Source organism: Pongo abelii, chromosome 6 (assembly GCF_028885655.2).
Source record: "Pongo abelii isolate AG06213 chromosome 6, NHGRI_mPonAbe1-v2.0_pri, whole genome shotgun sequence".
Classification (NCBI taxonomy): Eukaryota; Metazoa; Chordata; class Mammalia; order Primates; family Hominidae; genus Pongo; species Pongo abelii.
In genome coordinates, this window is record NC_071991.2 from 48612765 (window position 1) to 48637000 (window position 24236).

At 38.9% G+C, this 24236-nt stretch overlaps 1 protein-coding gene across 7 annotated transcripts in view; it reads left to right on the plus strand.

The window, feature by feature from the left end:
• Positions 1-24236, plus strand: part of MATCAP2 (microtubule associated tyrosine carboxypeptidase 2) — a 66132-nt gene that overhangs the window by 37811 nt on the left and 4085 nt on the right. For 4 of the 7 annotated variants that reach the window (XM_002818052.6, XM_009242863.3, XM_009242864.3 and 1 more), the window contains 4 exons: positions 16269-16412; positions 17389-17521; positions 18392-18697; positions 21471-21568. In XM_002818052.6, coding sequence (XP_002818098.1) covers positions 16269-16412; positions 17389-17521; positions 18392-18697; positions 21471-21568 — 681 coding nt within the window. The remainder of the gene's footprint in view (positions 1-16268; positions 16413-17388; positions 17522-18391; positions 18698-21470; positions 21569-24236) is intronic. The other 3 variants (XM_054559313.1, XM_054559310.2, XM_054559312.1) reach the window with 1 other exon arrangement.

Sequence of the window (24236 nt, forward strand, 5' to 3'; positions counted from 1 at the left end):
TGGCCAGGCTGGTCTCGAACTCCTGACCTCAAGTGATCCACCCACTGCGACCTCCCAAAGTGTTGGGATTACAGGCATGAGCCACCGTGCCCAGCCCATACTGTCTTTCTAATAATAAAACATTAAGAGTGATATAGCTTGATTTATTATAAAAAGACATATCCATGAGTGAAACAGTATAGTTGCAGTAAGAGCTGAAAAAGAAAGCTGCAAGAAAAGTTCTTTTTTTTTTTTAATTTTTAAGATGGAGTCTCACTGTGTTGCCCAGGCTGGAGTACAGTGGCACAATTTCAGCTTACTGCAAACTCCGCTGCCTGGGTTCAAGCGATTCTCCTGCCTTGTCCTCCCAAGTAGCTGGGATTACAGGCATGCGCTGCCACGCCCGGCTATTTTTTTGTATTTTTAGTAGAGACAGGGTTTCACCATGTTGGCCAGGCTGGTCTCGAACTCCTGACCTCAGGTAATCCACCCGCCTCGGCCTCCCAAAGTGCTGGGATTATAGGCATGAGCCACTGCGCCCGGTGAAAAGTTTATTTTTAAGAAAGTGTTTGATGTTTCTCAAAAAAGGCATTTTCATCACAACCATATAATTTAAGAGTTAGGGTATTGTTTGATATTGATAGATGTCTGTTTGAGTGGAAAAACTATTTTCTTTGCGTTATTGTATATTAAAATTTTTTTTTTTTAACAGGATCTCCCTTTGTCACCCAGTCTGGAGTACAGTGGTGCAAACATGGCTCACTGCAGCCTTGACTTCCTGGGTGCAAGCAGTCCTCCCACCTCAGCCCCGCAAGTAGCTGAACTATAGGCATGTGCCACCATGCCTGGCTAATTTTTGTATTTTTTGTACAGACGGGATTTTACCATGTTGCCCATGCTGGTTCCAAACTCCTGAGCTCATGCAGTCCACCTGCCTTGGCCTCCCAAAGTGCTGGGATTACAGGCATGAGCCACCACACCCGGCCCTAAATTTTTTTTTTACTACTTTAGTGGAAGTTAATAGTTCTATGCTGTCAAGAGTAACTTAGTAGAGTTATTGGAAACCTCAGATATATTTAAAATAGAGGTTTCATTCTTATTTGACAGTCATTCTGCCAAAATAGAGAAAAGGAAAGGACTGTGATTCTGACAGCCCCTTTTTCCCTACACCAGAGCAACATAGCACACAACACTCTATGGCATAGCAGTGCATTTGCATTTATAGACTTCATATTTTATTTATTTATTTATAAGCCAGAGTCTTGCTCTGTCCCCCAGGCTGGAGTGCAATGATGCAGTCTCGGCTCACTGCAATCTCCACCTCCCAGGTTCAAGCAATTCTCCTGCCTCAGCCTCCCGAGTAGCTGGGACTATAGGCACGGGCTACCATGCCCAGCTAATTTTTGTACTTTTAGTAGAGACAGGGTTTCACCATGTTTGCCAGGCTGGTCTTGAACTCCTGACCTCAGGTGATCCGCCTACCTTGGCCTCCCAAATGCTGGGACTACAGGCGTGAGCTACCACACCCAGCCATAGTTCAAATTTTAAAAGTAAGTACCTATGTGGACCAACTTCATTATGTTAGGAAATAAATTCTGATTTTCATGCTCCTTGGTTAGCAAACTATATAGTCATGGTATATAGGTTCACAAACTCAGATGCCTATAGGATCTGGGCAAAAATTGTAAATGAAACTGGCTGGGTACAGTAGTAAATTGGAAATCAGAGAGCAGTTATTTTGTTTGAGCCACAGTTTGGAACCAGTATCTGTGAGATTTTCAAGGGAAGGTAGAAACCTGAATTTTATATGAAGTCTTCCAGTTTGTAAACATTGATACCCAAGTCAGTTAAAACACAGGCTGAGGCTGGCCATGGTGCCTCATGGCTATAATCCCAGCACTTCGGGAGGCCGAGGTGGGTGGATTGCTTGAGGCCAGGAGTTTAAGACCAGCCTGGCCAGCATAGTGAAACCCTGTCTCTACTAAAAATACAAAAATTAGCTGGGCATGGTGGCGCATGCCTGTAATCTCAGCTACTTTGGAGGCTGACATGAGGATTGAGAGAATTGCTTGAACCCGGGAAGTGGAGGTTGCAGTGAGCCAAGATCACACCAATTGCACTACAGCCTGGGCGACAGAATGAGACTCTGTCTCAAAAAAAAAAGAAACACAGTCCATCCAGACCAATGAAGACCTCTCTGTGGGCCACATTTTCCCCTTGGATTGCCATTTTGCTACCTCTAATTCACCAGCTCTGTTTAACATAGGCTCCATTTTATTAGAATCAATGATTAGTATGGCAAAGACTTAAATGTGATCATCTGAAAACAGTCTTTTGATTTTAGCATTTATAGTGTGAATGGAATAGGCAATTCATTGTTATATTAAAACACATACGTAATAGGTACATATATAATATTACATTATTGTGCTTTAAAACGACTCAAATGTTCATTTTTCTTTTTTGATAGAAAAAAATTTAATTGGAAATAAATTGCCTTCACTAATAGGATGTCTTGACGTAAAATTTCTTTAAAGCTAAGTTATAATTGTACTAGTATTGAAATATTATTTTATCTTTGTAGACCTCAGGTCATCAAAACAATGAAGGGGAGGGAAAAGTAAGCCTTCTTTAAATTATACCTTTCCCTAGGTGACATGATATTCTGTTTAGCAAATCACAAACCTTTCACAGATACACTGAAGTTATAAGGTTTTTAGAATTTTGAGTTTAGTATGTTCCATAGTAGCCTTGTGTATTAGATCGGAGAACTGGGGTTATTTCTTAACCTAAACAGCAAGAAAGATTTTTTTACAGATCAGAGATGGAAACTCCCCCATCAGATTATATGTCCTTGGAAGGAGATATGACCTTGATGACTCATTGAAAGGCTTTGTTGATTTGCCTTTGAAAACTTGATTAACATGTACATTCTCAGGTTCTTACCTTAACAAAGTCTTTTCAACAAAACAGGTTGAATATCTGCTTTTCCCCTTGTAGATGGTGAAAGAATAGTCTGTGGTATTAAGCCATTTATAAATATCTTATCCTGGTAGCAGTTACCCTCTTATTTTCCCACTCACCCTTTTATACATCCAGAATACCCCTAGCCCTGATAACACAGAAATTCAGCCGAGAATACAAGAGGGGTGTAAGGTGTGGGGTGGGTGTGTGGAGGCAAGGAGGGTCAGATAAGTTACAGGTGACAACTTAATTCTTTGCCTGGCTGTGTCATTCATTGAAGGCATAGTCAGTGTCTGAGATGTATTTATTTTCTAGGTTCTGCATAGGTAGAATATAATATTTTGAAATATTTTGGTTTGTTTCTTTTTATTACAATCTGGTCCTAGTCTGCAGTTCACGTTACAGAAAACTGGATTGTTGGCAAAAGTACTTTTGCTCCCTTGTGTCTCTCCCCTGCTCTCCACACTGCTGTCAGTGTCTTCCTACGATGCAAATTTGATCATCTCACCTGTTCAAAAAAACTTCGGGGCTCCTCATAATTTAGGATAAAGTTCAAAATCTTTGTCATGGCCTGCAAGGCCTTATACTAAGGTCAACTGTATTCTCCCACAGCATCTCACATAAATATCTGTCACAGCATTTATCCACTGTTACCATCCTTCAGTTTCTTGTTTGTCTTTATCCACAGACCAACCTCCTTGAGAGAAGTGTGTTTTTCTTTGTTTTTCTTATTTCAGCTATTCCCAGAATTGAGCGCAGTTCCTGGCACTGAATAAACAAGTTTCCCAGTGCCTGTCCATCCCAGGAACGCTGCAGTCTTGTCAAATCAAGCTCTATTTCACTTTCTTTAGTTTCTATATGCTTATGATGATATTAGCCCCTTTTGCATGGAATGTCCTCTATTTCCTCTAATCCCCTACTTCTATTTCCCTTTTTTCAATGATCTCACAATATTTATAATTCCATTAAAGTATTACTACATTGGATCTGTTTATATGTCATCTCTGCCAGTCTAATGGTAGAACAGGGACTTAGATTCTAAAATATAAAACTGCATAAAAGTGACAGTGATTGGCACATAGAAGGTGAGGAATAGCTAGATAAGTGAATGGTCCTTTTTGCTGGTATGTTAAAAATGTAGTGAAATAGTTTATAAACAGTGGATCCAAATTTGTGACCCAGGGGTCAAGTTCAGCCTGCATATATGTTTTGTTTGGCCAGCACAGTGTTTTATAAAGCATTGGAATGTAAATATGCTCTTCTTTTGCCTCTTCCAGATGTCTTATAATCAGTAGCTTTACACAGTGATTGCTGCTTACAGCTGAAGGGATTTTAGTGTGTGACTACCACTGTCCCATTAGTTTGTGGCTACAATACCTTAAATGGAGGCCTAATGATCTGATTGAGTAATCACAAATCTTTATATACCTAATTTGCTACCAGGAAGCAATAACCAGCATTGAAAAACTCATTTAGTATCTTGCTTTTCATTCTGAGAAGCTTAAAGAGCCGAATATGAATATGTGTGTATATATATCCCATGCTTATCCGAAGTAACCATTTTCGGACTGTTCTGAGGAACACCACCTAAGCAAAGGAATCATATGTGTTGGAAGACATAGAATATTATATTCATCTCCAACATTCACCACACATAGTATCATAATAAAAGCTTAGAAGAGTCTTTTGTTTAACTTTAATATTTTCCAAATTAATTTGGCCTTGAAACCTTTAAAAAACAGTATCTTGTTGATCGCTTTCCTTCAAGAAAGTTTGGAAAACACTGGCTTAAAGAAAAGGACGGTCTGAGATCCTAGGGATTATTCTGTTTGTTGGCGGGGGGGGAGTTTTAGATTCTAGAATTTTCTGAAAAGGAGAGGAATGAAGGGAGAGTTGGAGTGGTATATTAACTAGTAAGGCAGGAAAAACATAAACCTTGAGTAAAAAGTTGGAGGGCAAACCAATTACCTTAAATCCTAAAATTAAAACCCAGTGATCTTCTGTTAAAACTTAAGTACTTTCTACAGTCATATGGGAAATAAGCACATTCACAGCCCCTCCATGCTTTCATTTTGTCTTCACAACTCTGTGAGATAAATAGGGCAGAGATTTTAATCTCCCTTTTGCCAGTGACGAACCTAAACCTGAGACAGGTACAATGACAAACCTAAGAGCACACAGTCAGCAAATGGTGGGGCCCCAATGTAAAACCAGGTCTTCTGACTTCTAGTCTTTCCACAGCATCATCCTACCCCCTATCGTACTGATGTCCTCATTGTATATAGTTTTTCATTGAGTGGAAACTGCAGTTGAGAAGGGAGATAGTTTTTTAGCACATGATTGATGGTCAGGTTTCCAGATTGCTAAACAGTAAACAAAATCAGCAAGTAAACCAAAAGTTTGTCATTAAACAAAATATTGAGATTTTTCAGAAACTTTATTATCTAAGACAGTGTTGAAAGTTTTATATAGAAAACTTTTTTTTCTGGATTAGTGATTTCAATGTTAAATTATGCTATTTGATTACTCTTCCCTTTAAAAAAAAATAGCTTTATTAAGATACAATTCACATGTCATACTAAAGTATGCAGTTCTCCTGCAATGTAAAACTAAACTAAAAAAAATTATAAACAATAAAATAGACTGGACATGGTGGCTCAGGCCTGTAATGCCAGCACTTTGGGGGGCCAAGGCAGGTGGATCATGAGGTCAGGAGTTCGAGACCAGCCTGACCAACATGGTGAAAACCTGTCTCTACTAAAAATATAAAAATTAGCCGGGTGTGGTGGCGGGCACCTATAATCCTAGCTACTCAGGAGGCTGAGGCAGGAGAATCGCTTGAACCTGGCAGGTGGAGGTTGCAGTAAGCCAAGATCATGCCACTGCACTCCAGCCCGGGCAACAGAGCGACACTCTGTCTCAAAAAAGTAAAATAAAATAAATAAAAATAAAGAGAGTACAGTTCAGTGGTTTTTAATGTATTTAGAGTTGTGCAACTATAACCACTAATTCTAGAACATTTTGTCACCCCAAAAAGAAACACTGTACCCATTAGCAATCATTCACCATCTCACCAACCTTCCAGCCCTAGGCAACCACCAGTCTACTTTCTGACTTTCTGGATTTGCTTGTTCTGGACTTTCAGTATGAATGGAATCATACAATACCTTGTGGTCCTTTGTGACTGGCTTCTTTCACTTATTATAATGTTTTCAAAGTTTATCCATGCTGTGTTCTAGCATGCATCAGCATTTTTTATTGCTGAATAATATTCCATGTATGGATATACTACATTCTATTTTTTTTATAATTTGATAGACATTTGGGTTGTTTCTACTTTTTGGCTGTTAATAATGCTGTATGAACATTTGTGTACACATTTTTTATGGACAAATGTTTTCAGTTATCTTGGGTCCACATCTAGTAGTGGACTTGTTAGTACATATAATTACTCTGTGTTTATTAACCTTTTAAGGAACTGCCAGACTGTTTTTCAAAGTCATTATACCATTTTAGTTTCCCATCAGCAGCATGTGAGCGTTCCAGTTTCTCCACATTCTCATCAACCCTTTTTTTTTCTATAGACATCCCAGTGGGAGTGAAGTGGTATCTCATTGTGCTTTTGATTTGCAATTCCCTGATGGTTAATAATGGCCATTTGTATATCCTCTTTGGAAAACTGCCTATTTCAGATCCTTTGCCAATTTTTCAGTTGAATTATTTGTTCTTCTTATTGAGTTGCAGGAATTCTTTATATATTTTAGATATCAGATATGAAATTTGCAAACATTTTCTCCCACTCTTCGGGTCACTTTTTATTTTTATGATAGTATCCTTTGAAGCACAATTTTGATGAAGTCCATCTTATCTTTTTGTTGTTTGTGCTTTTGGTGTCATATCTAAGATCCCATTGCCTAATCCAGGGTCATGAAGATGTATGCCTATGCTTGCTTCTAAGAGTTTTATTGCTTTAGCTCTTAAGAGGTTAAGGTCTTGGATCCATTTTGAATTAATTTTTATATATGATATGGGATAGAGGTCCAGGATCCTGAGATGACAGATCTGTAATATGAATAATGGTGCTATTCTATTTTGTGTGGCATTGTAAGTGACATTCAGATGAGGAGAGAGAGAAGACCATTTCCTTCATGTGAAACAATTACTCATTTTGCTTTTATTTCCTCTTTGCTCTAGATTCTAGGTCTCTGAAAATCAATTTGTTTTGATGCCTATAAGATATGCAAAGCTTTATTTAAAATATTCTCTTCTTCAACTATATGCTTCTGGTGAAGAAAAATCTTTTAAAACTTTAAAAATATATTCTCATTTTATAAAGAGGGAAAGATTCAGAAATGATTGATTTGTGAATAGAGATAATAATTTAGTAAAAATATGGGTTTTTTTGTTCAATGTTTTTAAAAAGGCAAAAATGTATTTGGTTGCTTGTTTCACATCAGTTTTAGCAAGAAGTGTTATCCTACCTGACAGTGTGTCTTGTGGAACTCAAGAGTAGATTCCGTTATACTATTTTCTAACATGGTAATGGAGGAGTTGGCCAAGTACATTTTAAGATGTACACAAAGGAAAGGTCCAAAGTCAGGTTCATGCAGACTAGGAGGCTGAGACCTGGACAATAGGGATAGGTGTGTGTACATTAAGATGTTCTGGTTCTAGGAATTTTAAAACTGATTTATGAAAATTTTTAATGTTACATTGCTTTCTACTTATGTCACTATTCTTAGAGTTGGAAGGAAGCAAAGAATATATTTGATATCTGTGGGCGAATCTGGGCTACATTTTTAGGGAAGTGGCTGTCTGTTCCATGAGTTAACCTCAAGAATGCAAAGTATACCAACTGTTTTCCTGCTAACAATCATCCCTACCTAAAAATCTATTATAGAAAAATATCAGTTGAATTTTTAAGATTTAAAAACGATTTCATGTATTTCTTTGTTAAATGCAAATACTCCAGAGAAGGGATATCAATGCCTGCCTGGCAAGTGGGAAAAGGTAATTAGATAGTGAATAGAAAGGCCAGGAGATTCCAAAGTAGAAGGCACTTAACCATTTGTTTTTCCAGTTAGAAAAGTAGTTTATATTCAGTATAAAAACTTAGAAAAGTGTGGAGAATAAGAATCCCATAATTCTACCACCCACAGGTAACCACTATTGATCTTTGAGAGTATTTTTCTTTTCCCATGCTTAATGATCATAATTGTGGTCAATGTACTTTCACTTACTTATCATAAACATTTTCTCTTATCATTAAAAACCATCAACATTTTTTATGTCAGCACCAATTTCAGTGCCTGCATATTTTTCATATAATAGGTGTATAGTAATTAACTTGAATATTTAGATTGTTCCTTGTTGGACTTTTTTATTTCAGAGAAACAGTTTTGTTAGTCATTTACTCTAGGGAGGTTTTTGCCTAGAGCTTGTGGGAATGAGGCTAGTTAATGAGCTGTTCAGAGGAGAGTGTTTCTTTTTCAGTGCAGGTTATTGTAGACATCCTGATGTGTCTCAGAGTGCTTCTCTTCTTATTAACTTACCTAGAAATAATGGCATTTTTTAAGAAAATAGTTTTATTTATTTACACACAATAAAATTTACTCATTTTAGGTATATATTGCGGTTACTCTCTTTCCCTGAACCGTGTCCCCAGGCAACCAATGATCTGAAGTGGCCATCTGATCAGTTTTACTCAGGTCTTTTTGTCGCTAAGAAAAGTTGCCTTAATTTTGAGTATTTCTCTGAACCATTTATTTTAGTTTTCTTTTATTCATTTTTATAATTAACAGACTTAATATTAGCCATATGCATTTCACATGTCTCACCTTCCCTCTCATTTTGACCTTTTTTCTCTTTTCCTAAGATAATTTTTTATACTTCTTTAAACATTTTCTTTTTCTTTTCTTTTCTTCCTTCATTACTTTCTTTCCTTCCTTCTCTTTTCTTTTTCTTTTTTTCTTTTCTTTCCTTCCTTCTTTCCTTCTCTTCTTTCCTTCTTTCCTTCCTTTCCACCTCCCCTCTCCCTCTCCCTCTCCTTTCCCTTCCCTTTCCTTCACTTCCCTCCCCTCCTCTCCTCTCCCCTCCCCTCTCCTCTCCCCTCCCCTCCTCTCTCCCTCTCCCCTCCCGCCCCCCTTCCCCCTCCCCCCCCTCCGCTCCCCCCTCCCCGCTCCCCTCCCCTCCCCCTACCCTTCCCCTCTCCTCCTCTCTCCTCAGTTCCCCTCCCCTCCTCTCTCCTCCCTTCCCCTCTGCTCCCCTCTCCTCTCCTCTCCTACAGGGTCTCATTATATTGACCAGGCTGGTCTTGAACTCAAACTCCTGGCCTCAAGTGGTCCTCCTACCTTGGCTTCCTAGAGTGCTGGGAGGCTTGAGCTATCATGCCTGGCCTCTAAGAAAATTTTTGAAGATTATTATTGGTTTTATTAATTTGTAAGATGAAGCTTTCACTTTCTAAAATTTTATTGGTTTCCTGCAGAATGTATTAGGTTGGACCATTTTAAATTATTCATATTTAATCATTTTGACCTACAAAGATGGCAGTGTCATCTGGTTTAACCTAATATTCTTTCAGAGGTAGGTATGTTCTTCATTTGAGTTTTCAGGGTAATGCTTCCTATTTCCTTGGAACATCACAGTTCTTCACAGAGCTCATGTATCTTTGTAAAAATTACTCATCCGTGGCTGGACGCGGTGGCTCGTGCCTATAATTCTAACACTTTGGGAGACCGAGGCAGGCGGATTGCCTGAGCTCAGGAGTTCGAGAACAGCCTGGGCAACACGCTGAAACTCTGTCTCTACTAAAATACAAAAAAATTAGATGGGCGTGGCAGCATGCGCCTGCAGTCTCAGCTACTCAGGAGGCTGAGGTAGGAGAATCGCTTGAACCTGGGAGGTGGAAGTTGCAGTGAGCCAAGATCGCACCACTGCACTCCAGCCTGGGCGACAGAGGGAGACTCTGTTTCCAAAACAAACAAAAAAATTACTCATCCATGATTAAGAAGCACCAGATCCAGGCTTAAGATTGGTCTGAAGACAGGCATAAGGAGTCATCTCTCTACTGGAGTCTTCAGAGTCTTGACTTCCTGAGAGTTGATTTCTCAAGCTTCCTGGTCCAGGCTCCTGAGCTTAGGGACCTGCTAAACGTTCATGTGGTGGTGTTCTGCAATATTTTAGTATGACTACGAGAACAAGGATGAAAGAGAGTTAAGACCAGCCTGACCAACATGGTGAAACCCCATCTCTACTAAAAATACAAAAATTAGCTGGGCATGGTGGCAGATGCCTGTAATCCCAGCTACGTGGGAGGCTGAGGCAGGAGAATAGCTTGAACCCGGGAGGCAGAGTTGCAGTGAGCTGAGATCAAGCCATTGCATTCCCGCCTGGACAACAGGATGAGACTCCATCTCAGAAAAAAAAAAAAAAGACCTATGTAGTGTTTTACAAACTATATTCCACCAAAACATTGTGTGTTTTAGTGCTTCCACAAACACTGAAATATTTTCTAACAGACAATTAAAGTTTAAGGTGGAGTTCTGTGAGATTTTGTCTGAAAAAAAGTTCTGCTAAAAACTAAAGTTGAAAGCTAGTGTTTCAAGGAATCTAAGGTAAATTCTAGACCATTTTCCAGGAAATGCATGTCTTAGTACAAAAAATGCATTTGGGCTGCTGTAACAAAATACCATAAACTGAGTAGCTTATGAATGACAGAATTTATTTCTCATGGTTCTGGTGCCTGGGAAGTCCAAAATCAAGGCACCATCAGATCTGGTGTCTGATGAGAACCCTCTTTCTAGTTGATGGAAGGCACCTTAGAAGGCTGTGTGTCCTCACATGGTGGAAGGGGCTAGCTAGCTCTTTGGGGCCACTTTTATTTAGAGGCAGATGTTGCATAGGTCTTGTCTTGAACTCCTGGCCTCAGGTGATCATCCCACCTTGGTCTCTCAAGGTGCTGGGATTACAGGCATGAGCCACTGTAGTAAAAGAGCCCTGGGGCCTCTTTTATAAAGGCACTAATCACAATCATGAAGGTTCTACCCTAATGACCTAATCACTTTCCAAAGGCCCTACCTCCTAATACCCTCACCTTGGGGGTTAGGATTTCAAAATAAGAATGTGGGTGGGGCATAAATATTCAGATTATAGCAATGCAGAAAATGAAAACCTTCATTTCCCATGATGTATTACAATCAGGAGTCTACCTTTGGCTATAGGACTTCAAGTAAGGGAACCATATATCCCGGAATGCAATGTATCACATCTCTTTTTTCTTCTTACCCATTCTTTTTCTTTGGAGTTATATATTATATTGGGAGATGTATTTTTCTTATTAACATAAGTGATGATATAATGGAGAAGAGAGAGGTTTGATATGAAATTTATTGCCTCTAAAAGTATTACCCATGTGGAGGTGTGTGAATGCCTGATTCTTCAAGTGGTGTAAACATTGATTCTCTGAACTCTAGGGGGAGCAGATAAACTACCTTTTTTCTCCCTTTTAAAATAAAATAACTTTTTACTTCTGTTCATAGCACTAACATATTACATATTGTGAGGAATTTTAAAACTTCTGAAAAATACAAATAATAAACATCAGTGCAACCCATCAATCATCTGATTCCCAGACATGAACTTAAGCCTTTCGGTATATTCTTCCAAGCTTCCCTGTGCCTTTTAAAGCTGCTGTTTCCGTTTTCCAAAATTGGGATTAGACTCAAAATGTCTGTGGCCTACAGTTGAGAAGTTGTATAAGGAAGCAGAAATCATTGTAACACAAAAATATTCACTGATGAAGTGATTGACTCATTGCCATTCAACATGAATTCTTTCTTCAAGCTTGAACTTATTTCCACCAATTCAGCTACTGTCGCTATCTCTATGCTGTGGGATATTATAATGCAGATGGGGGGAGGTTAGTTCTTAGGATCAGTGAAGGATGCTGCAGGTCACTGATAAGTCTGTGTTGGACCAGTTGAAAAACTGATGAAGAAAATAATCAATAAAGATAATGAAAGGCTAGACATTCAGAGAAGAGTGATTGAATATAATGTAATATTTAAAGCTGAATATTAAGATTGCCTTTTAGGAACATTGATGTAGCTCCCATTAAGTGTTGACACTGTGATGGTGCCATGCAAGTCAAGATGAAACAAAGGAGGTGATATGCTGTTATGTACCATTGTGATAGAAGAATTGCATTCCCTCAGCAAAGAAACAAACAAAAATCCCACTGCTTTTATTCATTCTTTGATTTAGTCATTCATTCTGTGATCTGTGATAACAAGGAACACGTGTATTTAAGTTTTTCATAATTCTCTAGACTTTTATATTTGCTACAAGAAATAACCAGATAACCACATTTTCCTACCAAGTAAGCATATGCCTTAGAAAAGCTATTATAATTTTATCTGAAATTAACTACATGCTTTAAAAGACGTATAAGCAGGCCAAGTGCAGTGGCTCATGCCTATAATCCCAGCACTAACTTTAGGAGGCCGAGACAGGCGGATCACTTGAGGCCATGAGTTCGAGACCAGCCTGGCCAACATGGTGAAACCTCATCTCTACTAAAAAATACAAAAATTAGCCGGGCATGATGGCAGATGCCTGTAATCCCAGCTACTCAGGATGCTGAGGCAGGAGAATCACTCAGGAGTTTGAGAACAGCCTGGGCAACACCTGGAAGGTGGAGGTTGCAGTGAGCTGAGATCGTGCCACTGCACCTCAGCCTGGCAACAGAGCGAGATTCCGTTTCAAGAAAAAAAAAAAAAAAAGATCTATAAGCAGAAATCATAATACTTCTTAGAGATATTTTTTAACCATTTTTAAGTCTTCACAGTTCAATATATTAATACAAGGTACCACTTCTCTTCTGCAATTCTTCAGGCCACATTTGTCACATTCTTCTTACTCTTTGATACATGAATACCTGGTGACTATTAGGTTAGTGTATGCAAAGTATCTTTGCTAATCTCCTAAAACAGGTTTTTAATTATATGCTAATTTGTGCTTTTAATTGTCTTAGTTGTCATATGGATTAATCAGCTTCTGGAGCACTTGTATTTGCCCTTCTCTGAAATCCCTCTCACATTTTACATGCACTTGAATCACCTGGGGATCTTGTTAAAATGCAGATTCTGAATCAATAGGCATGAAGGTGATAAGTGGCCAAAATTCTGCATTTGGCACCAGTTCCCATGCCACGCCAGTGCTGCTGGCCTTCAGACTATACTTTGAATAGCAAGGCTTTCAGTAACAGTTTTGGGCCCAGAAGCCAGGCAAAGCCTATTGAAGCCATTTCTTATTATGATAACTTAATGATACATGCCTAGTTTATTAGTAATGTATATTTTTCAATTAGTGATATATATGTTGAATTATGACTTGCAGTATGTGAGCTTTCTTGTAATTTTTGTTTCAGGCATGTTATCTACAGTGGTGTTATTTATAGAGAATGGTGTTGACAAACTCTGTAAAAATACTTAAAAAAAAGGTTTATTCTAAGACAAATATGAAGGACCATGGCCTGAGACATAGTCTCAAGAAGTCCTGAGAAAATGTGTCCATGGTGGTTGGGTTACAGCTTGGTTTTATACATTTTAGGGAAACATCTTATGTCTCAATCAATACATGTGAGGAATGCATTGGTTTGGTCTAAAAAGATAGGACAACTCAAAGAGGGGGCTTACAGCATATAGGTGGATTCAAAGATTTTCTGATTGGCAGTTGATTGAAAGATTTAAGTTATCTGAAAATCTGGAATCAATAGAAAGGAGTGTTTGGTTTCAGTTAAGGAAGTCTAGAGACCAAGGTTCTTATTACATAGATGAAGTCTCATAGGTGGCCACCCTTAGAGATAATAGATGACAAATGTTTCTTATTCAAACCTTTCAAACGTATAATCCTAGCATTTTGGGAGGCTGAGATGGGAGGATCACTTGACCTTGAGTTCAGGACTAGCCTGGGCAACATAGTGAGACCTTGTGTCTATTTTTTTTTTAATTAAAAATAAAAATAAAAGGTGCCAGAGACTGGGCGTGGTGACTCATACCTGTAATCCCAGCACTTTGGGAGGTGGAGGTGGGAGGATCATTTGAGGCCAGGAATTGACCAGCCTGGGTAACATAGCAAGACTGTCTCTACAAAAAAATTTTAAAAATTAGCCAGCATGGTGGTGTATGTCTGTTGTCCCAGCTACTCAGGAGACAGATGGGAGGATCCCTTGAGGCCAGGAGGTTGAGTATACAGTGAGCCATGATCGCGCTACTGTGCTCCGACCTGGCTGACAGAGCAAGATACTGTATCCAGAGAAACAAAAATAAAAATAAATACATTAAAAAGGTGCTAGACTCTCAGTTAATGTCTTCAGGACTGGGAGGGCCTGGAAAGGGAAAGATCTAGTTATGTTATAGAGATTCAACAGATGCAGAATTTACCCCCACAAAAGAGCTTTGCAGGGCCATTTCAAAATATGGCAAAGAAACATATTTTGGGGTAAAATATTTTTATTTCCTTCTTTATCAGTCTTGTGATGTTATGCCAGAGTCAGGTTGGAAGGTAAGCCACACTATATAGGGTTAAATTAAGACCCATCTTAGGAGATTTTATGGTTTAAAGGGCATGAGCCTGCAGGCCCTTTAGATAGGAATTTGGGCAAAAGAGGAAAACAAAGATCAGAGTTTAGTCCTCATTGGTAACATACCAATGATGATATAATAGATAATATGTATTGACTACTTATTATGTCACAGACACCATGCTTTATAAAGGTTAACTAAATTTTCTCAATAAAACCATGAAGTAGATGTTATTATTGTTATCCTCATTTACAAATGAGGAGGCTGAGGGCAGTCAGAAGGTAGTGAGTTATCTCAATTGATTGTTCACATCAGTTACAGGTCAAACTCCTTGCTCTACTCTTTTCCCTTTTCTCACTGCTGCACTGGACTAGTGTAATAATAATAATAATAATGATAATAATAATAATAATAATAAACAAGTTTAGTGACTTGCTCATGATGGCACAGCCAGAAGAGGACAGAGCCATGGCATCAACTCCAGAGCTTGTACGTGTAATCTCTTTACTAGTCTGACAGCTCAGAAACTACAGATTTATATGACATGTATATGAATTCCCTAGGTTCTTACACAATTCATGTAAGATAGAGTTGAATTTTTTAGCTTTTTTCCCAAAAGGCCTTTGAAAAGCAATTTTCTTTTTCCTCAGGTGTTCCTTTCTATGACTTTCCCATAGATACTGATAATTTGTGATTCCTTACCAGTTATTTTTAGTTCTCCATTCTGCATATGTGTGTTAATTTGTGCATATGTGATAAAATATCTCAACTTTCTAATTCCTTTGCTGCAAAAATTTATGAAGAATGAAAAGTAGATAATATCCTGCCTTGACTGAAAGATAAAGGTATTTTTATTAATGTTGAGAATTTGTTTTCTGCCAAAGAGTAGCCCAGGAAAATAGATTGTTGCAGAAGACTGATTGCTTTTTTTTTTTTTTTTTTTTTTGTGATGGAGTTTCACTCTTGTTGCCCAGGCTGGAGTGCAATGGCGCGATCTCGGCTCCTCACCACCTCCGCCTCCTGGGTTGTGCAAGGATTCTGCTGCTTCAGCCTCCCAAGTAGCTGGGATTACAAGCATGTGCCACCATGTCTGGCTATTTTTTTCTATTTTTAGTAAAGACAGGGTTTCACCATGTGGACCAGGCTGGTCTCGAGCTCCTGGCCTCAAGTGATCCGCCTGCCTCAGCCTCCCAAAGTGCTGGGATTACAGGCATAAGCCACCATGCCTGGCTGATTCTTTAAAAAAAATTTTTTTTTAATTTTTATTTCAATAGTTTTTGGGGTCAGACTGATTATTATGTGTGTTCTTAAAATTTTGAAATTTTTTTTTTTCATTCAAAGGGCAGTGGTAATCTGTTGACTTGCACAGAGACATACCTTCCACTCTGAGTTCTCCTGCCAAACCACCAAATTATCTTAGAGAAGCCAGGAGCCCCTCTCCCCAGCTTCTCGGCCTGTCAGATGTTAGCACTTGAGATACGCAGTTCTTGAGCCCTCTGTCAGCATGTTAAGGAGAAATGAACACAGGGGAAGAGTTCGTATTGCTAAAGTGTACAGGCATTTGTACAAATTTGCGAAAATGAGTGGAAGTTGTTTAGGATTAGAAAAGTTTGGCACTTCAGTTGCAGTTTAATTTGGAAATCAATAAACCTAGAATAGGTCACAATAAATAACATAGCTAGCTTATGACATCTCAAAGTAATATGAGGCTGTTTACTTTCATTATCTCTCTTTCTTTTACAGTCTATCAATATTATGGAACTGACTTTACAGAAATACGGAAGTTATGAAAAATTTGAACAAGCCACTGGTGGTAGCTTGCTCTCTAAAACTCGAATCTGGAGTCACGTTAGAAAGTACATGATGAAGGAAGGCTGCCTAGGGGAGGTATGAATTGCAAGTGAACACAAGGAGTTACTGTCAGTGACAGTCGTAGCTTATTTTATTTTATTTTATTTATTTTATTTTTTGAGATGGAGTCTCGCTCTGTCGCCCAGACTGGAGTGCAGTGGTGAATCTTGGCTCACTGCAACCTCTGCCTCCCGGGTTCAAGTGATTCTCCTGCCTCAGCCTCCCTAGTAGCTGGGATTACAGGCACCAGCCACCGCACCCAGCTAATTTTTGTATTTTTAGTAGAGACAGTGTTTTTGCGGTGTTGGCCAGGCTGGTCTCCAACTCCTGACCTCAGGTCATCCGCCTGCCTTGGCCTCCCAGAGTGCTGGGATTACAGGCATGAGCCACTGCGCCCAGCCTAGTCGTAGTTCTTTTCTGTAGATTTTGTTTTCCCAACTATTTTACTCATTAAATTAGTCGCCCAGATTTCTTACTCAATAAGTCTTAAGTTCCTGTTGCATTGAATTGTTTTGATGTGTTTAGTGTCTTTTTGTTTTTCTTACTGCCATTTCTGTATAACTTGTGGGATTAGATGAATTACTTTATGAAAATTGCCAATGAAGAGATTTGCCCCAGCAGCCTCTTTTATTAGTCTTCTTAGTGATCAGTCTCAAAGCCTTGGTGCTGGCAATGATCTGGATTCTGGCGCCTGTATCTTCTTCTGCATCAGTTTAGCCAGGGAGCGTATTTACGACACCTCAGAGGTACAATTTTAAGTCCTTTCTGTCTTCCTCAGCACAGCCATCTACTTTCCCTTAAACTCATGGAAGGTTCTTGAGTTCCCAAAGGGTCAAAATTAGAAGGGTCACAGGTGATTTGGCTGCACATTCCATCTTGGTTTCTGGGAGATTTAAGGTGGTTATAAACAAAAAACAGTGTTAATTTACAGGCCCATTGTTTTCTGTGAAAGCTTCTCCCCTTACCTTTGTGTTTTGTTTTATGTCTGTGTACTTTTTCTCTTGTCCCTTAGATTGTAGTTCATCTCACTGAGGACCTGCTTTCCCGAGCATCAATGACAGTAGTAAATGGATGTCCGACTCTGACCATCAATGTGTCCACTGCACGTGAGCATTGGCTGGAGGGAATGCTGAGGCATGAAATAGGTAGGGGCAATCCTTTCCATTTGTTTATTTGTAATATCAGGAATTAGCTCTAAAGAAATGTTCTTTTAGAATGGGTTTTTTCTTAGTAGTATTTATTTTATTTTCTTAGTAGAAGAAAATCTAGCAAGAAGTCATGAGCTTCACTTGGACTGAAGCTAATGTATTTATGTCTCATTTCAAATTAGATTTTTTAAGGGAAGTGTTTAGGTGTATTGAACCTGGAAAGTCATTTAACTGCTCTGGATTTCCCCTACATTAAACTGAGGGGGTTGAATTAAGGTATCTTTGAGGTTCTTTTCAAACATCAAGTCTGTGATTCTTCTCTTTAAAAAACTAAATTGTTAAAAAGGTTATACCTCCTCTCTTGAGACATGTGATCCTTTTGAAGGCAGTGTACTCCTTCACACCCAAGAGATGTTAGGATCAGGTCATTTTCTACTTTGTTTTGATTTGTAGGCACACATCAATTTGGCTTTAGAATTTTTTTTGTTTTTTTGAGATGGGATCTCAGTCTGTCGCCCAGTCTTGGGCACAGTGGCAGGATCTCAGCTCACTGCAACCTCTGCCTCCCAGGCTTAAGTGATCCTCTTCACCTCAGCCTCCTGAGTAGCTGGGACCCCAGGTGCACACCACCACACCCAGCTAATTTTTTGTATTTCTGGTAGACATGTTTCACCATGTTGCCCAGGCTGGTCTCCAACTCCTGAACTCAAGTGATCCGCCTGCTTCGGCCTTCCAAAGTGCTGGGATTACAGGCATGAGCCACCGCACCCAGCTGGTTTTAGAATTGTTGATGGAATCTAACTTTGGGGGAAGAATTAAAACAAGAATGGCATTTCTTCTTATTCATGTAACTTTTCTTCTCCATAGGTACACATTATTTTCGAGGTATTAACAACCTCCAGCAGCCATGGAACAGTTGGACTGGACGTAAAAAACATGAGCTAAAGCCAAATAATCCCACAGAGGAAGGACTAGCAAGTATTCACAGTGTTCTGTTTAGAAAAGACCCTTTTTTATGGAGGGCTGCCCTCCTCTACTACACTGTTTATCAAGCCAGCCAAATGTCTTTTTGTGAACTCTTCAAAGATATTGGCAGGTTTGTCAAGGACCCCAATACAAGATGGGATTATTGTGTACGGGCCAAGAGGGGATGGACTGATACTTCCCAACCAGGTGGGTGTCCCTTAACTGTAGGTTTTCTGACTTACTGACTAGTTGTCTAGTGATTTTGTTTACATCCTAATCCCTGAATCACAAAATTCACTTACTTAAAAAAATTAAACCTTTGTTACCTGAGGTCAGAACTGGTTTTCCCAAACCACATTTTCTTAGCATTATTTTTACCCAGCTCAATTTTGAAAAATCTCAGACCTATAGAATATGGAAAGAATGTTAGAATGAACACCCATCTACGCTTCATCTGGATTCACTTATTGTTAACATTTTTTTCTTTTTTTTTTTTTTCTTTTTTTGCTTTCTCTTTGACTTTTTAAAAACAGCTATACTGAGATATAATTCACATGCCATACAATTTACCCATTTAAAATGTAGAGTTCAGTGATTTTTAGAATATTCAGAGTTGTGCAACCATCACCATTGTCTAATTCCAGAATGTTTTCATTACCTTAAAAGAAACCCATACCCATTAGCATTCATTCCCCATTTCCTCCCCTCTCTCCAGCTCTAAGCAACTGCTTTTGGTGTTCTTTTCATCTCTAGATTTACCTATTTTGAACATTTCATATAAATAGAATTATCTGTGATTTTTTGTGGTGGGCTTCTTTCAGTTAGCATGATGTTTTCAAAATTCATTCATGTTGTAGCATGTATCAATATTTTGACCATTTTATTGCTGTGAGGCAGTCTGTCCCTTAGCAAAGCTCGAGCACTGTGCTGGGAGATCCGCTGCTGTCTTCAGAGCCAGCAGGCAGGAACGTTTAAGTCTGCTGAAGTTGCGCCCACTGGCACCCCTTCCCCCAGGTGCTCTATCCCAGAGAGATGGGAGTTTTATTTATAAGCCCCTTAGTGGGGCTGCTGCCTTTCTTTCAGAGATGCCCTGCCCAGAGAGGCAGAATCTAGAGAGGCAGTCTCTGCTTTTTTTTTGAGATAGAGTATGACTCTTGTCACCTAGGCTGGAGTACAATGGTGCGATCTCGGCTCACCGCAACCTCTGCCTTCTGGGTTCAGGTGATTCTCCTGCCTCAGCCTTCCAAGTAGCTGGGACTGAAGGCATGCACCAATATGCCCAGCTAATTTTGTATTTTTAGTAGGGACGGGATTTCACCCTGTTGGCCAGGCTGGTCTTGAACTCCCGACTTCAGGTGATCCAGCTGCCTCGGCCTCCCAAAGTGCTGGGACTACAGGTGTAAGCCACCATGCCCAGCCTAAGAGTGTTTTTAAACTATTTATTTGGAGCTTGGTAAATACTTACTCAAATTAGTGATGGTTATGTTGCTAGCCCACATTAACATTTCATACTAGTGTTGTAATCGTATGACAGCGTAGTGCCTTAGAGCCAGGAGCAGGTAAGATAGGAAGCAGGAAAGAGAAGGACATCTCTCTCCTGTCTTTCATGTGTGCATAGCCAATTCCAGGCGGGATTTCAGATAAGCAACATGTCTGCCATTTCTTAGAATACTCTTCTCAATACTCTTAGAAGAAAATTTGTTGATATACTGAACTAACCTGAAATTCAAAATGACTTTTAAACAAATGTTTCTTAATTTGTACTCTTTTTTTCAAGGGCATTTTTGAGTGTTCTTTTTAGATTCCTTTGCCTGGATTTTAGTACTCTGTACCCAGATGCACAGGGCTTCCGTGTTCCTTTGATACCCACCCCGTGGAGGCTCATCATTTTTAGACTAGTCCCTTTTTTCTTTTTTTCACATACTTCTGTGTTTTTCATGTTTTATTATGGAAGATTTCAAATGTATACAAAAGAATGATTAATATGCTGAACTCCAGTAATATATTACCTGATCATAGCTATTATCAACATTTTCTAACTGTGGTTCGTCTCTTCTTCCAAATTCGTTTTCCTATAGTATTTTAAAGCCAATTCCAACATCATGTCCTTTTACCCATAAATATTTCAATGTGCATCTGTGATTAGGACAATTTTTTAAATCATCCTCATGCTATTAGCATGCCTAACCAAATTAACAATAATTCCTTAATATATGACTCCATGTGGTAGAATTTTAATTAATTTAATAGAGCAAAATTTTTTAAAAAATTACACAAATTATGTCAGGATGGGAACAAGGTTTACTGTGTAAACAGAACATCCTTTTCTAACTAGGTTCAGATTAATGAAATTTTCTACTTTTCATGTCTTTATCCATTTTTTTCTATTTTTTAAACCTACATGCTCTCCCAAATCTAGTTCTAGTTGTTTACATAGAGAGGAACTAATGTCAGAATTTATGCTTTAAAACCATAGTTTGTTTTTGTTTAATGGAGGGGGAGGATTATTAATATTCTAAATACCAGGAGTTTCTAAAATCCTGCGTCTCTCCACTACCTTTATTGAGATGTACCTGCTCTAAAACTATGCTGCTCAGGCCTCCCCACTCAGATGCCTTCAGTGCACAATGGGAGTTATGACTGAATGGTAGGAGTAGGGGAAGGTGGGATAATCACATTTATAAGACTCATATATTTAAAATTACCAGTCTTTATAGTGAGGAAAGAATTGTTATTTTAATAATGGGGAGGATGTGTGAGGAGAAGGAATTCTTAAGGTTCTAGTCTGCATACCATCCTGGCACTTCCCAAGACCTGACATTTTATGTAATGAAGATAGTTAAATAAAAATAAAAATAAATGTTGGCAAACTAGAATATTTTTAATACAGGACTGATTCCTGCAGTAAATGGAATGAGCTAATATCTACTTAGTAATTTTTCTAAACATCAGAAAGTAAACACTATTCTGGTTCCTCCAGGGTGTTTTAGTAAAGACCAGGTATACTTGGATGGAATTCTTCAAATCCTTCGATACAGAGATACCATAGACTTCCATCTGCTGACTGCTCTCGGGAAGGTGAGTAGAAGCCATGGCACATAGTCCCCAAACACACCAGATCAGCATTCCCCTCACTCAAGCTTAGCATTAAATAAGACTTAGCTTCACACTATTTTTACTTTATTGTCAGAACAAATTTTCTTTATGTCATATCAAGAGGGAAGAAATCTGGTTCTGTAATAGAACCAAATTGTAAAATTTCGTTTTTGTCAGTAAGAGATAAAGGAATAGGAAATTTGGGAATACATATTGTTTTATTTTTATTTGTGTATACATATTTTTCTAAAAAGCATTTTCTGAAAACTATAAAAGCATTTTGAAGTAAGCTGCACCTATAACACTTCCGCCCATAGTATCTCCTAAGAACAGGATATTTTCTGACATTACTATATGATTTGTTTAAGAAATTTATTATTGATTAAATATAACATCTAAAATACAGTCCACTTCAAATTTTCCAGAGTGCCTCCAAAATGTCCTTTGTAGCTCCTTTTTTGTGATCTAAGATCCAATCAAGATTTATACATTGCATTTGGTTATAATCTTTCATCTCTTTTAATCTGTGATAGTCTCCACTTGCCTTATTCTTTCTGTTTTTTTTCATGACATTGTTAAGACTCGGGCTGGGCAAGGTGGCTCACGCCCGCAAACCCAACACTTTGGGAGGCCAAGGTGGGAGGGCTGAGGCAGGAGTATCACTTGAGGCCAGGAGTTTGAGAGCAGCCTGGGCAACATGGGGAAACCCTGTCTTTATAAAAAATTTTAAAAAGTAGTCGGGCATGGTGGCACACATCTTAGTCCCAGCTACTTGGGAAGCTGAGGTGGGAGGATCACTTGAGCCCAGGAGGTCAAGGCTGCAGTGGAGCCATGATCGTACCACTGCACTCCAGCCTGGGAGACAGAGCCAGACCCTGTCTCAAAAAAAAAAAAAAAAAAGTAAAAAAACTAAAAGATCAACACAGTTTTCTTGAGAATTCCTACAATATGGATTATCAGATTGTTTCCTTCTGATGAGATTCAGGTTAAACATTTTTGCCAAGAATACTACGTAAGTGATGTGTATTTCCCATTGCATCACATTAGAAAGTACGTGTCATTTTGCTCCATTTGATCATCTGGGTGTTTGATCACCTGCAGTGTTTGATCACCTGGGTTAAGTTAGTGACCACCAGATCTCCCCATTGTAAAAGTACCTTTCCCCCATTGTATTAGTAAATAGTCTTTAGGGTAATATTTATGAATGGACTATTCCCTAATAACCCTTGATGATCTTTTCTCAAATCAGTTACACTGGTGGTAACAAAATAGAGATCTTCTAATTTTTTTATATTTCTTTGTCACTCCCCGTTTTTGTAGTATTATTATGGACTTAATTGGACTTTATTTTATTCAACTTTTTCACGGCTGCGCCTGTGTCTTAAACATGTCTCCATGTTGTCTGACACAGTAAAATGTCTGGGCACAGTTTGTACTTTTCCTACCCAAATCTCAGATCAGCCATTTTCTCTAATGAAGTCTTGTTTCCTTTTAATTGGTATTTTAAAAACAGGAGCTGAGTTCTTGGTGTGTTCCTTGCTACTGGGGTACTCTTGCTTCTAGACCTTTTCAGTGAGCAAATCATATCTATCTGTTCAATCATAAGGGCACTGCAATTCACATCAGACCCTACAAGATTCTTTCATACCTCCTCTGCCATTCCATATTTGTATTTACCGTCTCTTAAAATCAGAACCTTGTTTCTCAATGTCAGTATATTTACTCTTTCCTATAATAAACTGAGAATAGTTTAAGAATTATTAAACCATACCAATATCAACAAACCTATTTTGCTTACATTTAGTGGTATAAATACCAAATAAATAATATTAGTAGTAAAACTTTAAAAACCTTCATAAAATATAGATGTAATATGAACATGAGTTCTTTATTTTTATTTATTTATTTATTTTTTTGATATGGAGTTTTTGCTCTTGTTGCCCAGGCTGGGTGCAATGTCGCGAACTTGGCTCACTGCAACATTTGCCTCCCAGGTTCAAGCAATTCTCCTTGCCTCAGCCCCCTGAGTAGCTGAGATTACAGGCATGCACCACCACGCCCGGCTAATTTTGTATTTTTAGTAGAGACAGGGTTTCTCCGTGTTGGTCAGGATGGTCTCAAACTCCTGACCTCAGGATCCGCCTGCCTCGGCCTCCCAAAGTGCTAGGATTACAGGTGTGAGCCACTGCTCCCGGCTATTTATTTATTTATTTATTGAGACGGAGTCTTACTCTGTCACCCAGGCTGGAGTACAGTGGCGCGATCTCGGCTCACTGCAACCTCTCGTCTCCTGGGTTCAAATGATTCTCCTGCCTTAGCCTCCCAAGTAGCTCAGATTACAGGCACCTGCCACCACACCCAGCTAATTTTTGTATTTTTAGTAGAGACGGGGTTTCACCACGTTGGCCAGGCTAGTCTCGAACTCCTGACCTCAAGTGATCATTCCCACCTCAGCCTCCCAAAGTGCTGGGATTACAGGTGTGAGCCACTGGCACCGCGCTGAGTTCTTTTCTTAAAGCCTTCCTACTGAGCCTGGAAGAGTATTGATCAGAAGACTATAGTTTTTAAAGTCAACTATCTTTTAGAATTTGAAGATAATTTAAGGCCGGGCATTGTGGCTCACACCTATAATCACAGCACTTTGGGAGGT